Source organism: Anser anser (genome assembly GCF_964211835.1).
Source record: "Anser anser genome assembly, chromosome: 1".
Classification (NCBI taxonomy): Eukaryota; Metazoa; Chordata; class Aves; order Anseriformes; family Anatidae; genus Anser; species Anser anser.
The window spans coordinates 64481069-64498641 of record NC_139720.1 but is presented as its reverse complement, the minus strand read 5'-3'; the positions used below and the strand labels follow the sequence as shown (position 1 = coordinate 64498641).

The 17573-nt window shown below is 47.2% G+C and overlaps 1 protein-coding gene across 1 annotated transcript; it reads right to left on the bottom strand.

Moving 5' to 3' along the window:
• Positions 1-1325: 1325 nt before the first annotated feature.
• Positions 1326-17381, bottom strand: SINHCAF (SIN3-HDAC complex associated factor). The gene is made up of 6 exons (XM_083830993.1): positions 17251-17381; positions 8765-8912; positions 6883-6982; positions 5783-5909; positions 4498-4648; positions 1326-3681 (listed from the first exon to the last, which is right to left on the bottom strand). Exons 2-6 carry the CDS (start codon positions 8890-8892, stop codon positions 3519-3521), a joined length of 669 nt encoding a protein of 222 aa, XP_083687119.1. The 5' UTR covers positions 8893-8912; positions 17251-17381; the 3' UTR covers positions 1326-3518.
• Between the last annotated feature and the right edge of the window lie 192 nt (positions 17382-17573).

The window sequence follows — 17573 nt, the reverse complement described above, 5'->3', positions numbered from 1 at the left end:
CTTTGGATATCTGGGGTCTGCTGCTGGTTCACTGGTGACTTCCAGCAAGATACTTTCTGGTCACACATGCCTCCTTTTCCTCATCTTTCAAGTAGGCATAATACAATCCTCTGTAAAGCACCTTTGCAGTGGGCCAGTATTTTAGCAGATGCTTAGCAGATGCCACAGTTGTCATTGAGACAGCTGATCCAGGTGAAGCACAGGAGAGCTTGAGCCAGGATTTTGCCATCTGTTCTCACTCCACATTGCTCTCAAGGAGTCTTTTCTCCCCATTGTTCCATAGGAGCAGCTTTCTCTTCCACAGGTGTAGTCTTCCATGAGGTTATCTGCTTCATACAGAGTACCCCCTCCACTGAAACTGGTGTTTTCAACACACTAGGGCTAGCTGACACCTCATCAGCCCCAAGAGTGGAGCAGCAATAGAAAAAGAGAAAAAATCATTTGAAAAACGGTGAGCATTGCAAGTAGTGGGATACACACATTTTACATGTGTCTGCAGAAGATAATATATGAGCAAAGTAGATCCTGTCACGCTAAAATCACATTACTGTTGTGCAGTCTACGCAGAACTTTCACCCAATTTATTTGTTTCTACATGAACCTCTGGATATTGTTTTGCTCAGTTTATAGTAAAAGGCTAATATATCAGCAGGAATAAATCAAGCTCTCCACTAAAGTCTGAAATAGTCTCTTGCAGTATTGCAGTATACCACTATGCTTAAGGTTTTCTCCACTGTCAGGGAATAGCCTCGTCTTCTAAACGCAGTTACTCACTGCCATCTCCTGCCAGAGACCTCGTTCCCACCAGCCTGCTGGAGCGGATCCCAGCTGACTACGCCTGTCGTGGGAAGAAACACTCCAGGCTGCAGCTCAGTACAGGAGCACTTGTCTCTTCCACTGCCTCAGCTGGATCTGGAAAGGGATGTTTCCACATGCTGTCAGCACCAAATTTTTAATGCTGTTTCTTCATTTGGCCTTTGCTGGATGCTGGTGAGCTATCAGACATCAAAGGCCCCAGGAATACCAAATTTCAGCACCACCCATTCCAGTAAAGGAAGGGCTATTACACACACACGGCACTAAGGGAAAGCTGGAAAATTCTGCCCTGAGACTGCTGTCTGCCACAATAAGCACTATATCCTCCCCTTGCTCTGCTCCTCTTCCCAAATTAAATAGAAAAGAACTTGTTTCAAAGAAGAGAATTATTTTGCTTCCCTCCTCCTCCTCCAAAAAATAAAGTCTTGAACTCTTGTTCAAATAGGAACACAGATTGCATGAGCTGGTTCAAACACTAAGCCTTATTAAATGGACAGCTGAAACAGATGTTTATTTTCTAAATAACTCTAAATTTATTTATTACCCTAGTAAAAAAGTCTGGATTACAAGTGTCTGAACAGTATAAAAGTACAAAACAGGTTCCATAGATTTCTAATACATTAATACAAAGTGCATGACTACATACAGTTCGTTTTGCATTACTACTGGGAATGGAAGAGGTGGGAGGGAGTAGGGGAAGCAGTCGGCGGTTGAAATCTAGCAATAAATAAATAAATACAGAAGAGATGATCCATATCAGAGCACATCCTACCACCAATACTGCAGCCTTAGGTGTACAGAATTATTGATGCTGAAAACACAAACTCCAATAGAAGCACGTGTCTGCAAAAATAGCTAGGACTCTTGCTCAAGCCCTTATTAGACACGACCAACCTAGTTAAGCAGTTATACAAGCAAGAATCCATTTATTTGGTTGCAGATGAAAGCAAGGTACTTAGCTTTGTCCTCCCTGCAGAATCTCAGAGTTTAGGAAAAACAAAGTAAAATCAATGAAAGCTATAAGCTGTAAGGCTGTGATAAGTCAAAGCCTTCCTCTGATGTTCTCCCCAGAGGTTGGCCTATCCAACAGAAGGCAGAAAAAGAAAAAAAAAAAGCAGTTTTGAGGGTGGAGGCTCCTCTTTAAACCTGCATATCTTTCCTTAACTATATTTTCACTTGCTAACCATTCCCATTTCAGGAAGTGAGATTACATGGAAATCCAGTCCTAAGCCCTACCCACCAAAGTATTATGCTGATGACTCACAGAAAAAGGAAAGCTTGTAGCAGTTCATTGCAGAATATCCCAAGAAAGTAATAACAAGAAAATCCCATCCCTCCCTCCCCCCCCAAACAAAAAAAAAGCATAATTCCCAAGTTAAACAACTTAAACCTTCATAAAAGGAACATGAATCAACTGGGAGCTACAACTGCAGCACACTCTTCCAAGGAAGCTGCTTTCACCCTAAAGGCAAAGTGGAGTTTCAAGGAGTGTTGCAACAGTTTGCACACAACTTTAACTGGGAATCTGTGTAGAAAATACTATCTTTTGATCATGTATGCAAACAGCCACCTCTATTCAGCACAGCACCATTCCTAACAGAAGTCTTCATATTTGCATAAGTCCAGTATTCATAAAAGCCTCAATCTGCTGGTCACTTAACAACAACAACAAAGTGCTGCAGGGGAAGAGCTCCAAAACAGGCATCGTGAATCCAAGCCCCATGCTGGAATCCAATTGTGTCCCTGGACCAGAGCCTGACTTTAGCTTAGCAAGGGGCTTGGTTCTGTGTCAGGTCTGAAACCAGCAAGAAGTCTGGTTTGTGGTCACATTTCAGCTGCGCTGAGCCTACAGAAAGCAGTTATTTGGTCTTGGCCATCATCTATACCTAACTTGGGCATCGGGTTGTTTTCTTGGTCCACCTCTAATCACCAGTCAGTTACTGCACGAAGTCGAGTGTCTGCTGCTAGGTTAAAATAAAAACAGCCTCCCATTTCACCGTGTTCAATTCTTAGGCAAATACTCCTCCTGAGCTAAGGAAGGGAGCACTCCTACCCCTTCCTAGGAGGATCTTATGCGGGGAGGCTCTCAGATAACTGTCACTTACAGTAGAGATGTCTGCAGCTAACAGTCTGTGTCACTTAGGAGAGATTAAATATTTGTCTTTGTTACAATGTCAGTAGTATAGGGTGAGATCTCCACACCTTTAAAAATATATATTTATATAACTAGAGAGGTGACTTATAACATTTCTATGCATTAGTTTATCTTATTGACTCATCCATGTCTAAGAATGAAATATTTTCTTCGGAATTCAAGGGAGGTTACCAACCAACCTTAAAAAAATGCCTTACAACCACTGCTTCTTTCAATACAGAAACATGAACTACATATACTTTAATATACAAAACCCCATCCTCAGGTTCATTTGTCACAAGGGGGGGGGGAAGGATTAGAGGGACAACCTTGCAGCAGCATTCAGCTTTGCTAAGTGTTCCATAGCATCTTAAATATTATGTACAGTCTTTCTGAAAGGATACAAACTGGCTTCAGAGTTTGCGGAATTGTAGCAGTAAAACCCAAAACAGTTCTAGGGAATAGTCTTTTGGCAGCATAGCAGGTGTCCAATGTGAACAGTCACTTTTCTAGTATTTTTCCAGAGAATAAGAGGATCTGTATAACCTTCCCCAGCTCTCTGAAGAAGTCACCACTCCTCTTGGGTGGAGATTGCTGGAGATTGTGGTCCTTCTTGTTCTGGCTTCTCGGTGACAGACTTTTTATTGCTACAGCAAGGTTTGAAGAGATGAGTGTCTATGAGGACTTCCCCAAAACGCCCTTTGTAAATAATTCCACAGCAGACCTTTTGCCTGGAAGAAACAACAAGGAGAGATGCAGATAACTTATATGTTTAGAACATACAGAAGTTACAGAAATGCAAGAAAAAAAAAATCAGTTTGGCTCAGGAAACTACTTCTTTGAGCCTCCAGCATTGTTTGGCTAGGATAGAAGGGACAAGCTTGCTCAGAAAGGAAAAAAACAAGTCTATGTCTAAATCCACAACATCACTTTGGGGAAGAAAATAAAACAATAAACCATTCCTATACAAAACTAAGTCTCCTGTTTCGCTTCCTAGAGAAATTTCAGATACACAGCCATCTGAACTAACCTTGACAAAAATGCACTTACACACACTATGAGAGGAGGCAGCAAAGTCACAACAATTTCAATACAGCAATTAGCTGAACAAGGGATTAGTGTGTCACAACAAGTAATAAAGATAAACCTGTCAGCTCCCAGAAACTCTTGTGGTTTTCCTCCCACTTTTCTGACTACCATCACAGGTCATGTTTTGCTAAGAGCACCTATGTACGTGATAACATCACGTCTACAGTTTTAAGACAAGATAACTAAAATCAGCAATGTTATCTGTTACTCCCAAAAACGGAAAAACATTTCTCCAACAAACGTATTAGTATTTAGGGAACTGGGGGGAGATAGGGAAAAATGCCTTGAACACACAGCATTCATTTCCAATGAAAGACATGCAATCTGTAACTCTCAGTGACTTAAATGATACCACTGAAACAAGGTCAGCTGCAGCACCCTACAAGGAAGCAGACTCAAGCACTGAACGTGAAACAAATTGCTGTGTGCACAGAGTACATGTTCTGTTGCATTTTTACCTTTTCCAGTACGTGAGATCTAGAAAGGAGAAAACTGGTGTTCTGCTGGACCCAGCACTCATCTCCATGTCAGAGCCCTCATCAGACTGGTTACTGTAGCAGGGTGACTGAGCTGGGGAGGCACTTGAAGTGGTGCTGTGGGCATCAGAGTCTGTAGCAAGGGGGAATAAACACAATAATCAGAACACTCATCCAGAAACTCATCCTTTCCCTCACTTTTGAAAGTTAACATACAGATTGGGACCAGAGAGAAGGACTTTTGTAATTGACACTTTTCCCACTTGCCCCTGCCCATTTCAAGAAGATCCTTTCTTCCCATTTCTGTTAAAATTCTGCAAAGCTCTTCCCATTAGTGCAATGGATTAGGTAGTGTTAAGTTCTAGCTGGATCAAGACTATGAGCTGTGGAGTTTAGGTATGCAGATGCACACCTAAATAGAAGGGCTACTAGCCTAGCTTCCCTCCCCCCGCCCACTCTCCTTGCACCTACAGTGACGTAGTTAATTCTTATTGCATTATGTTGGATGAGGAGATAAAAGATCTTTGGGCCTGGGCCTCTCCTTAAAGCTCTTCTTTCAGGTCAGGTAGGATAACCAAAACAGAGATAAGACCAATACAGCAACAGTTAAGAAGGTGGAATGCTTGCTTTAGAGGAAAAACCTAAGTTACAGACATACTTAGAGCATTACCGGCAGATGGCTTTGTTAGGAAGCTATGAATCCAAATCTATTTGAAGAGCCTAAGTGCTAGTGGAAAGAAATCACGAAGACTGGCAGAGGAAGGTGTGAGGAAACTGTACAGAGGAAACATGGCAAGAACTTATGGGTGGGAGGAAATGTAGGCTAAATAGAAAGCCTAGGCTTAAAGCCTACATGGAAGAAAAAGACTGATAGTGGGTGGTATCGGCAGATTAGCCTCTCTTGGGGAGAGCTGAAGATGGTCAAACGAGAGCAAAGTTTTTCCTGGAAATGTGTTGTTTAGGCATGGGATGTAATCTACACCTCCCAGCCAAGCTCCCTGCTCCCCACTGCCTCTAAGCTCCCTGTGCCACCTGCCCACCCAACACAACCCAGCTCTGTCAGGCACCTGCCCCACACACAAGCTCTCCTCCTCTTCACTTCCCCCTCTCCCCAAGCACACAGAGAATGAGAGTTTATGGAAACAGAGAGCACCTAAATGTGAGAGCATAACTGAATCTAGAAAGCGACTCAGCTTGGCCAGTTCACAATAAGCTATTTAAGGGGAGGCCTCAGTTTTATTATCAAAATGTGTTTGGATTTACTTACTGTGCCGCTTGAATTCCTTTTGCAGCTTGCTGATTTGATTGCTCTTTATTCTGCTTCCAGAGAGAGTTTTCATTTTCTTTGGTTTCAGTGTTGTTTTCAGACTGGGTCCAGCCCTGGCATCTACCACCTACAACACAGAAAATGCACACATAATACTTCTGCATCATGCCCAGACGCTGCCTTAGTCAAGGTACCCGCACTGATTTAGCTGAAGATGATCAGAAACAGCTTAGTTAAACTAGGGCAATTGTGTGCACTGACACTCTTATGTTTCACTTACATCTGGTTTCTAAGACGTGCGTCTATAGGATAAGAAGGCAAAAACAGTTTAAAAAGCACATTCAGTTCAACTTATTCCTTCTTCCTATTTTGACAGATTCAGTTTAGTAGGCAACGATTAAGCCAACAGAGATTCAGTTAAAAGTGACTGCCAGCATTTTCCCTGGACTTTTTGTTTTTAAATCATAAATTTAACTTCTGAATAAAAAGCTAATGCTAGTAATAACCATAGTTCTGGCTGCCATTATCACCAAGGCTTCCTGAATAAATATTATAACATACGCAAAGAATTCCGATCATCTTCCCAGCCCTAGGCCCAAACCAAATTAGATATATCAAAACAAAATATATGAGTAGGAATAGCTGCGAGATATTAGTCTTTAATTATCTGACTAAACCACATTGATTTATGTGTTGCTTGAGCAAGTCACCTTGCTTGTTCAAACTATTAAAAGAAAAAAGAGCGACCAATTTTGGACAGAGGCCAATTCTGAAATGTTTTGAGTGTCATAAGAGACTTCTGGACAAAGTTATGAGCTCGTGAAAACAAGGAATTACAAGGTAGGTTAGTCTGTGGCTCCATCCAGGGCTTACACAATTGCAATTTGCACGTATGCTAACCAAAGACATATAAAAGTAATGTAACAGCAAATATCCCAGGCAGGTTTTAGAGATGCTGGGAGCGGGCAGAGAGTGTGGGTGAAACAGCAAACCCCCAAACCTTGCCAGTGCCCCACTTCCCCACCTTCCCAGCCACAGGAAGGACTAAAGTAGAAGACAAGTTAGCTTTGGGGTAGGGGAGAAATAGATAGTCAACTAACATGATTCCAGTTTTTTTTGGATCCTGCTGGCAATTTTTTCCACCTTTTCACCAAAAGCACACATGCATTGCAAATATCTCCTGAGCGGGCCTCGTGGAGCCTGGCAAAAAAAAAAAAAAAAAGCAAAAGTTACTTGGTAACAGTTAATAATAAAGATAATAATTTGATAACAGAGCAAAAAGTGTAAGAAAAAGAAGAGTTCTCAAGTTCTGTTTTTCAGGCATGACAATTAATCTGGGGGCTCAACATTTCCATCTGAAGACCAGGTCTCACTTTCAGGTAACACACTTCCACATAGAAAAAAAAGGCATTGTAATCTGCTTCCAGAGGGGTGCTAAAACCCAGCCGCATTACCTTCTATTTTTTTGTTTTGTTTTAAACAACAGCTTCAGTGGTTGGGTTGATTTGATTGGAGAGGGAGGGAGAATAATTATATTCCTTGAATGTACGTTGGGGAACAGAACTCAGATCTGACAAAAGCTTATTCAGCTCTTAGCTTTCTCACAGAGCTTTCAAGGATGAGTAACAAATACCATCTAACACACTGCTGCATACGTGTAGGATAATGTTTCAGAAACAGTAGTCACTGGAACAACAGCAATACTTGCTCCCTTCTAACAAGCTTTCTTCAGAAATCATCCCTACAGCTAACCTGCAGAAGAAATATAAAGGGGATACATGGCAGAGTTTTCCAGCCATTTAAATGAGAGGACTTTGAAGCATTTATAGATGAATGGGGCAGGCTCAGATAAGCCCTTATTTGCTCAGTGTTAAGACTGCATTTTTACCTTGGCAAACATATTTCAGATAGCACAAGACCAAAAGCCCCAGTATATTGTAAGCTTCTTTATTGTTGTTTATAAAAAAAGCAATGGGCCTTCACACAGTCTTTCCACTGCCAAGGACAGCAGCTAAGAAATATGACAACGAAAACTGTCAGTATCAGATTTATGAACAAAAACCCATGGTCAACACAAAGCACTATAAAACTGTGTGAAAGGAGCGTTTCTAGAAGAGGGGGTAGTGAAAAGAGAGAACGAGAAAGGAGGTAAAGACTCAAAGATGCAGAGATTTACACACACAAAGCTAAACACTGGAGACAAGAGCAGCAATACTGATACACTTTTTTTTAAAAAAATATGATATACGTAAGTTCCACTTTGGCCTAAGATTTTGATGAGTTAATCCAACAAGACCGGAAAGAGAAAAGTAGAAAATGTCAACAACAGACATTTTTCCTGGGAGAAAAATTTCATGGAAAACTACCGCATAAACAGTAGAAATTTTTTTATTGCTCCACAAAAATTTCAAAATAAACAAAGTAAAAAAATAATTACAGGCTATCACAGAAGAATTTGCCTTGTTGACAATTCACTGACACAGATTTAGACAAAACACCAATGTTTGAAAAAGTTAGAGAGATCACAGCAGCTGGTATAAGAAATCACTGATATTTACAGTTTTGCTTATCAGTGCTTTTGACAGTTTTGCTTATCAGTGCTTTCGAGCATCATTATGTGCAACTTCACCTAATTGGAAAGTTGGTTAGTTGATTCTTACTTCTCACCAGAAGGGGTTTCCAATGAGGAGTTTTAATAACATATCGGTAGGCACTATTTGAACAACAGCATCAATCCCTGAAACAAGGTAGAAGCTTTGTCTAACGTCATCGAATCTCCAGAATGAGCAAAAACCTCCAAGGATCTGTGCTGCCTACCACCTCGTGCAGGGATTTAAGGAACACGACTAGATCACTGCACGTGGTGCAAGGGAGAGGAGGCATCAGCCAGACCTGTCACTGCTGTCATCTACTGTGCGTCAGAGACTGCTTGGAGACCAACACCCCGGCTGGCTGCAGCGGTGACTAGAGGAAGAATCTTACCCAAAACAGTTCTGAAAATCCTTTTCGTAGCGTTTACTGTCAGTGAAACGGGAACTGGAAGATTTAGCTCTGCAAATACAGCAGCCCTCTATACTCCGATACATCTTCGGTTTATGAAAGCCAAACATCTTTTCCTCCCAGCTGTAGCCTGTGGAAACAAACAGGAACTGCTGTTACTTATCAATTCTAGATACTGAGAGAAAAACCTGCGCAATTCACCAGGCAAACCAACACTAGACTGTAATTCAGGATGGGGAACCAACAGATTAGGTGACTGGTCTCTCGCATTGCCTCAGAACAGCAGATAGACCTAAACACTTTATTATTTCATGAAAGTGAACAACAGCTGGAATATCAAGCACTACCCAGCCAGGACTCACGACAAGGGCACCGACTACGCAGTTCTCCTCCAAGGGCACCTCTACAACAGCACAACCCAGAGGCATGAACGCAGCCGACGTGGCTCAGGAAAGCCGCACACGTACCTGCGGCACAGCGGGCGGCAGGACGAGCCGTGCCAACCTGCTCAGGCCCCTGGGTGCATAGCGGCGGCTGAACCCCGGGTGTCACAACAACGGGGCTGTCATCGCCTTCGCTGGAACCCCCGCCCTCCCGCCAAGCCTTGCTGAAAGCGAGTAGGAGTCGCTTCAAACGAGCTGCAGCCATACCTCTAGGCTGTGGGGCAGACATACCTGAAAAGCCGCTCTGAAAGCGGCAGGGTGGAGTCCCACCTTGCCCGCAGCGGCTGCGTCTGGAGCACGGCAACCGGCAGTGCTCCTCCATGGCAGGGCGCGGGCGAGCAGCCCGACTTGGCTGCCTCCTGGCTCCACACACCCTCCATGAAGGGCACCCCGCTGCCCGGGCAAGGAGAGGCCTCCCCTCCACCACCGCTCCGCAGGGCCCAGTTGCCCCCTGGTGCAGACTCCCTTCCTTCAGGCCCAGTGTGAAGGCGGCACAGAGCTCCCAAAGTGCGTCAGGAAACATAACTGAGCGCCACAGAGCCCCCAAAGCGCTCCGACAAACATAACTGAGCGAAGTGGGTGCTTTTCTGGCGCTGGGCCTTGATGCACACAGAGTGCTTGCTGGACCAAGATTTATAGCGCGTTTATGCCATGGCCATGCAGGGACTGCTCCCAGAAGGGCTCTCTCCTGACAGACTGCGGTGCGAGGTCTGCCCCAAAAACCCCATGGCAGAGCAAACCTCTGCCGCTTGTCACCACGTGCCAGCTGCTCAGGAGACAGCCCACTGGTGACAGGAAGCTGAGAACAGGCTTCCACTGCTGAGAACTTCTGCTTTTAAACACTAAAAGATGGAGCCATGCAAATAGCACACAACTTTCCCCCTTCCCCTAACAAGAGTCAGGTCTCATAGAAGCTAACAAAAAATCTCAACCTCTCCCTACCACAAACATCAACTGATCCACCTCTGCCATGCCCCAGTAAAACCAACTTTTCTTACTGGTGAATGCACGTGCACAAGGGTCTGTCCCCACATCTGCGCCTGCAGGAAGGCAAGGGAGGGACAGAGATGGAGAAAATTAACCTGAAATCTCCGGTCTGCAGCATCAAGACTTGCCTCTTTGTTACAGCAATAAAAAATCTGAAAAGCGGGGCTGGCTGAGGTTGAAAACTTGCTTTCACAAAACAACCATGCTTAGCATCACGCTTACGTTACTGACAGAGGTTACACATGGAGAAAGAGTTCCTCTACATTTTTACAGGATCACAGCAACAGTTAATAAACCACCCAGGCCTGGACACAGTCCTCCACACGGAGGTGGAATTACTCCCAGCAACACCCCTGCCCTGCAGGAGAAAATCAGAACACGGCGGCACTGCAACACAAACACCCAAGGTTCCCAGGCTCCAAAGAAAAACAAAATTCAATGTTTTATCTAGTATTGTTGGTCAACAGTCTCACACAAAATCTACTACGACAAGGAACCCGTACTTAGCTGAAAGCGTACATGTTTACATTTCATAACACAATACCGCTGGGTGCCCACTGATGCTCTGTCTCCTTGCAATTACTGCTACACAAGCACATAAAGACACGAGTCACCCCCAGACAACTTGTGCAAAGCGTGTTGAAGGCAAGGGGCTTGCACAAACTGAACGCTACAGAGATCCTCCAGGCTGAAGAGACAGGTGGAAGAGGGGACAAGTCTTCCCTTTTTGCCACAGGTTTGAAGCACTGCACTCTTTTCTTCTTTGTGCACATTTGCAGCACAAGCTCACCTGAAGCTGCGCTCTCCTAAGGCTCACTTGCACCCATCTCCAGCAGTGTCACCCCAAATGCTGCCAGGCTTCCTACAAGACTTGCTGCTGCTCCCTCTATTAGCACAGCAGTGGCCTGGAGGGCAGGAGCAGCTGCAGTAAGCAAAAGAAGGTGTCAGGCTAGATGCAGGCTGAGTGAGTTTGCTGAGGGAAGGTTAGACACTATTCTCTGCTTGGATGTTTTCAGGAGCACTTATTATGAATGCTCCGCTGAATCAGGTTCATATCCCTGGACTGTCAAGACAAATAAACAAAGGAGTGTCTAGGCATACACTTAGAATATGTATTTTATTTCTTAGCATCCAGCGTACCCCTTCAAAGGAGAGTGTATCTTGAGGATACTGTGTTTAACAAGCCTCTTGAGATCCAACAGTATGTTCATCTGGGAGTTTCCAGCTCCCAGCGATTTTAGATTGTTTGACTACCTTAGTCTGTGGTCTGGTGCTCTTCTTTAGAAAGCCAAGGACTAACTGTGGGCATAATGTTCAGAGCTACAAAACTTAAGCAGCAAGAACACCTCGACTGCTACAGGGCAAGACATAGAACTGAACTCAACAGTTTGATTCAATGTTTAATCCAGTTTCTCCCAGGAACATGGACACCGATGAGAGGATCTCTGTCACCAGCTGCTATTTATACCACAGCAGAGTAAGATGCATGTTTTACAATCAATGTTCTGGCAAAGGCTGGCATCAGACACGTACATTCTGAAAATATTTTGTTTTGCATCGTTGCTGCCATTCTCACAGGAGCAGCCTTTCAACACCGTCTTTCAATAGAAGGGAAACTAGTGCCATCTGTTTCCCACTTGATGAATGGTCAGCAACGGTATTACCATATATCATGCCTGAATGGGGAAAAGTTAGTAGCAAAACCACAAGTAAAACAGATTTCTCTGACAACTGCATCGAAGTGCGGTTATAAATGGAAGGCGTCCATCCAGTTACACATTTTACCATTATACACTAAATACTCTGGAAAGTTTAATAACTAATGCAGACTGCATTTGGCTCTAGAGGTGCTGCTAAACTGAAGCACTCTGTCTCAGCTTCCACTCTAAACCATAATCGTGTCTAGTGCTCAAGCTGGCACTACTTTTCTATAGACTTAAGTGTAGTTACAAGTACATGTGACTGGGCCATTTAAAAGGTTTAACCTGAAAGATTTGCAATTTACATCTCAAATTAAAACCAGGGAGTTAGATCTGTCAGCTGTTGTAATGCAACGTAGCTTGCCTGCCACTGCAATGCCTGAATCTGAGCTGTGGAAGCTTAACCATGTAAAATTTGGGGCAGATAAAAAGGTGGTGGGTAGGAATGCAGCTCTACAGAAGTTAAAAGCACTGCACAAGATAACTTGCTTAAATTTGGCAAGACTATTTTAAATATATAAAGTCTTTTAAATCAACAGCTGCACAGAAGTTAAAGGGACCACTTACCAGAAAAAAAACACAACAAAACAAAACAACAAAAACAAACCAAATCCTAGTGAAGCATGTTTGTCATTCTGCAGAAATGGAGATTTACGTATGTGTAAGGAGCACTATTCCCTTAAGTCAGGGAGAAAGCGCTCCTCTTGCCTGGTCTACCTGTAAAAGTAAAAGCTGCTTATCCCCCAAGTCCTGCTTTAAACAACTGCTTTAGCAACTTGAACTGAAGGAACGAGTTCTCTCCATGCCTCTGCCTTCTCACTTTTAGAAGAGAGGAGAACTCTGAGTCAAGCAGAGAACAGCAGAGTAGGTGAGGAAGAAAAAACACACCCTGCTTAATGCATTTGTGAAAGGCTGCTACAAGGCAGCATGTATCATGCGTGTGAGAATTGTTTCATGCTTTCGTTGCCTGTCAGGACTAGAAATCGGGACTCAAGTTTTCTTTGCAAAATTTAATTTGATGATCTAAATTAAAAGGTATTGCTTCAGATGCTCATTAAGTTTTCAAGTTAGGGAAGAACTTCTGAACTTTTCAGAGTACTAAGAAAAGCTGAGCCACTTTCATTTGCCCTTCCAGATTCCTTCTCCATTCTTTATGATCCCCCAAGAAGAAAGATAAGTCTTATAATAGAAAGGAAGGAATTCCTAGAGGGCAGGCACATCTCCCTTTGTAACACAATTATCAGGCTGGTCAGAAGGCACATGTTCACCTGCTCCTTGTGAAGCTGAAAGAGAAACATTCCCCCAGGTTACAGGAGAGCAAAGGGATGCCAATCCTGCTACTCAATGCTTCTCTCTCTTCCTATCTCCTCACTCTGGCCTGGATCATTCCCTTTTTCCTGCAACCTTCCAGTGTACTGTCAGAAAAAAAAGAAGCCCTGCAATTAATTTCATTTCCCCCTTCCGTGTACATAACAGCCTTGGCACAGCCTCCCTGAAGTTGAACTACAGAAAACTAGGATCTAGCCTACATATAGCAATGCAGACAGTTCTAGTCAGGACAATTTCACAATGCTCATCTCTACAGCATTTAATTAGAAATGAGAAACACAGCCAAAGTTTTTTTTTATTATTATTATTTTAAAGGGAAAAAGATAAACACCATGAAATACAGAAAGACTATAAGTGTTCTGGCTTTTACATTTGCAAGCTCACATACCCAGACACATGTACACGCACAAAAAGTGCTTCTAGAGCTGTCTAGGGAGCCAGAAGCAGAGTTGCCTGTCTAGCTAATAAACTCCTGGGCCTGTCCCTCTGCTGAAAGAAACTGCAATCCCTCTAGAAATCAACTGTAGAACAGAGTACTGTACATCAGCAGAGGAGCTGAGCCGTATCAGAGACTCAATGTAAACATACCTCCCCCTGAGTTTACATGGTCCAAAAAGAAACTTTAGAATAGTTAAAATTGGACCGCAGAAACATATTTTAACATGCATAAAGACAGAATGCTCCAAGGCAGAGGTCAAGCTGACTGAAATTTGAAAGCGTAACTTCAGTGTTCAGACTTCTTTTTCAGTTGACATCTGTCCTTATAGCTCAGTGACTACCTTCCAGCAACCACAACTACAGAATTTCATGTACTGTACATTCTTCATGACCCCTTTCTCTTCACCCAAAACAACTTTATTTGGAGGAAAGTTGTGTTTGGCCACTGCTACACCAGAATGAAATGGCATCCCATGGAGTTTTTCGCTTGATGAGCTGAGTGAGAACAGTAAAAGGTCAAACTACATCTTCAGGAATCTTTCCTCTGCCAAAATAAGTAAGCTAGCTGTTTTGCTGGTAGTTGTCTGCAGCTACTGTTGTACATTCAGTGCTGCAGTGAAATCTTCACATACCAGATGCAGCCAGCAGCAGCTACCAGACCATGCAGCAAAATCGGAAGGGATGTTTCCTTCCCTTAAGACCGGACCGCATTGTGGCTGGGTCACAAGCTGTCCTGAGTGAAGTCTGCAGTCGTCAAGCTGCAAGGAGCCTACAGCCCTACTCATCTTCAGTGAGAAATAAGAACCTAACCCCTTTAGACAAAGGAGAAAAGCTAAAGGCTAAGCCACTTGGGCGTTCCTGCAAACTTCTATGCGGTTAGTGCTCCAGAAGGGATAGGCCAAAGCATGAAAACAGTAATCAGTAAGATTTGCATAGGGAAAAAAAGAAATCCCAAACCTGTCCCACCTGCAGACATTCCATCTTGAAAGAGGACTTCCCCTCTGAAACTCCTGTTGCATAACTAAAACCTCACTCGGCCCAATCAGGAGCCCTGCAAGGAAAACCTGAGATGTTCTCAAGCGAGCTGCCTGCCAGAGCTCAGTCTGTGATGCTTATCTGAGCACAGACACTGCAGCTGTTATGATGCTGTCTGCAACCACCTGCTACTGGAAAAGCATCACAGACACTTGAGATCACCGAACAGCTACTATTTTATTTTATATGTATATATTTAGAGATGGTAAGGTACCTGATGGGACTCCAATGGGAGAAGTAGTTATTTGGCAAAATAGTTGAAGTAACTTCACCAAGAAGGCCGCACTTCCATGTCTTTAAGTAACAGTAGCGGTCATTTCACTCGGACTTTGGACCGAGCACATTCTACAGAAATTCACGAGCTTGACTCACGAAATGGAGTCCCGCCCCTGCATTCTGCCTAACCACTCAGTTTCAAGGCCCAGCTCCCTGGCTTCTTCTTTCTGCTAAAAACCAAATGCCACAAGAGGTGCAAGTCTGAAGCAGAATTTGGTTGTGAAGTGGGACTGCGCACGTCGCTCATCCCACCGTGAAAGAGCTGGTACAAGCCACCAAGTGTTAAGGATGAACGCAAAGCAGACAGTTTGGTGACACAGAAAGAGAGCTGTTCAGCGGGGGCAAGGCAACAAACCACCACAGTTCTAACGCTGTTTGGTCATTTTTCATCTGGCTGAATTTATCAGCTCTTAGCATTCTCTTCTCCCAAGCAGCCAGGGATGTTTTCTCTCGAAAGGGAGGACTGCGAACGCAGGCAGTTAGCTCCTCTCTGAGGATCCCCTGGCTGGGAGAGGAGCGAGGAGGAATTTCTCCTAGAGGCTCTGAACTCAATCCCACCTACCTCCGGCAGGAGCTGCGTGCCTGTAGGTGTGTGCGAACACCCCGTGACTCGTTTCTCACTGATTCACTGCCACGGGCTGCACATCTCCGCAAAGCTGCGATTCACCCGAGTGCCAAAGGAGCTGTGTCCACTGGTGTCAGCAGGAAGACTGCCAGCCCAGTGCCTGCCCCTGTGCCGCGGGGTTCTCGTAATCTTTTCTTTTCCCCCCCTCTAAGAAAACCGCACTGCACAGCGAGCCCGGCCACGTGCAGGCGGGGGAGCCGGGGTTTTCCACAGCACGTGCCCTGGTGACGAGCAGTCCCACCTTGGGAAGGAAGCACATGGCAGTGAAGGGGTTTGCCGGGGAGCCGCCACGCTCCTGCTTCGCCTGCTCAAGCGTGCACGGAGGCGTCTCGGTGGCTGTCAGCAGACACAGAGCTCCTCAGGTCTGGCTCCAGACACGTCTCTCCCCACGCACGTGGGGACGGTGGCAGCACCCTGAGCTGGAACCGCGCTCCCGCGACGGGGCGCAGCTCCAAACTTTTTCGCAATTAAAATAATTAGCGAAGTAATTCGGGTCCCGAGGAGTGCCAGCGAGCGGGGAGGAGCAGAGAGCCGCCTGGCGGGGCCCGGCTGCGTGCGGGGCGCCCGATCCCGGCGGTGGGAGCCGCCTGCGGGGCCGGGGGCGGCAGGGTCCGGCCTCGCTCGCCAAGACCGAGCCGCCGGCAGGTCCGGCAGGTCCCTCAGAGCCCCTCCGCTTTAGGGGGAAGGCAGACGAGGCCGGCCCCGAGGAGCCGCGTCCCGGCAGCTTCCCGCCCGGCACCGCGTGGCGCGGGGGCAGCGCCGCGCCCCGGCCCGTTACGGCCGGGAACAAAGAGCCCCCACCCCGCCACCCCCCCGGCGGGGCGACGGGCCGCCTCAAGTTCGCTAAAAGAAGTAAAAAAAAAAGAAAAGGAAACAAACAACCCGCCCCGCCGCTCGCCGCCCGGCACCGCGTGGCGCAAAGTTTGGGCTCCCCCCGCACATCGCCCCGGGGCGGTGCGGAGCCGCGGCACACGCGAGCCCTTTGTTCCCCCCCCGCCAAAGCCGGGCTCGCCGCCGTGCCGCGCAGGGGCTCCCGGCCGAGCCCCGGCTCCCCGCCGCCGGCCACCCCGGGGCCGGCCGCCGCCTCCCCCCGCCGCCATGGCCGGGCAGGCCCCGGCCCCACGTGTGGCGGCGGCTGCCCCGGACCCCCGCCGCTGAACGTCGCCCCCCCCGGCCGGCCCCGGTCCGGGCGCTACAGGTGTGCGCCGCGGGGCCGCACCTGCGCCGGCCGCCGCGCTCCGGGCGGGGGAACGGGCACGGCCCGGGCAGGGCGCCCGCGGCCCCTCCACGCGGTCCCGCTGCGGGAGCGGCTGCGGAGCCGAGCGGGGGGAAGGAGCCGCGCGTCCCCCGGCCGGGGCTGCGGCGGGGCGCGGGGCGCTGCGGCCCGGGAGCGCCTCCTTCGAAACTCGCGGAGCCGGGGAGCGAGGGGAGGCAGGGCGCACGGCAGCCACGCGTGTCGCGCTGCCCCGGGTGGCGGCGGCAGAGCCGAGGGCCGCCCCGGCAGCGGTCAGAGTAACAGCCCGCACCGGGAACACGCGTGGGGAAGGGGCGAGCCCCCAGCCCCAGCCCGCCGCTGCGCTTCCCTCTGCTTCCCGCCGAGCGGAGAGGGAAAGAAGGAGAGCAGGAGGCACTCACCGCTCCGACCGCACCAGCCGAGGGGCAGCGCGCCGCGCCGTGTTGTGCCGTGCCGTGCCTCCCCGTGCGGTGCCCTGCCTCCCGCCCCGCCTGCCAGCCCGGGCGGCCGCGCTCGCTCCCGCGCCCCCTCCTCTCCTCTCCCCCGCCCGCTCCGCCCTTCCCCTCCCCGTCCCTCCCCTCCCGCCGCTCTGCGCACGCGCCGTTCCCACGGCCCCATTCTCCTCAATCGAGCCCTCCACGCTCCGCGCGCCCCATTGTCCTTTTAAGGGAGAAAGGCCGCGCGGGAAGCCTACGGGGGGGGGGGGGGGGGGGAGGCGCCCATT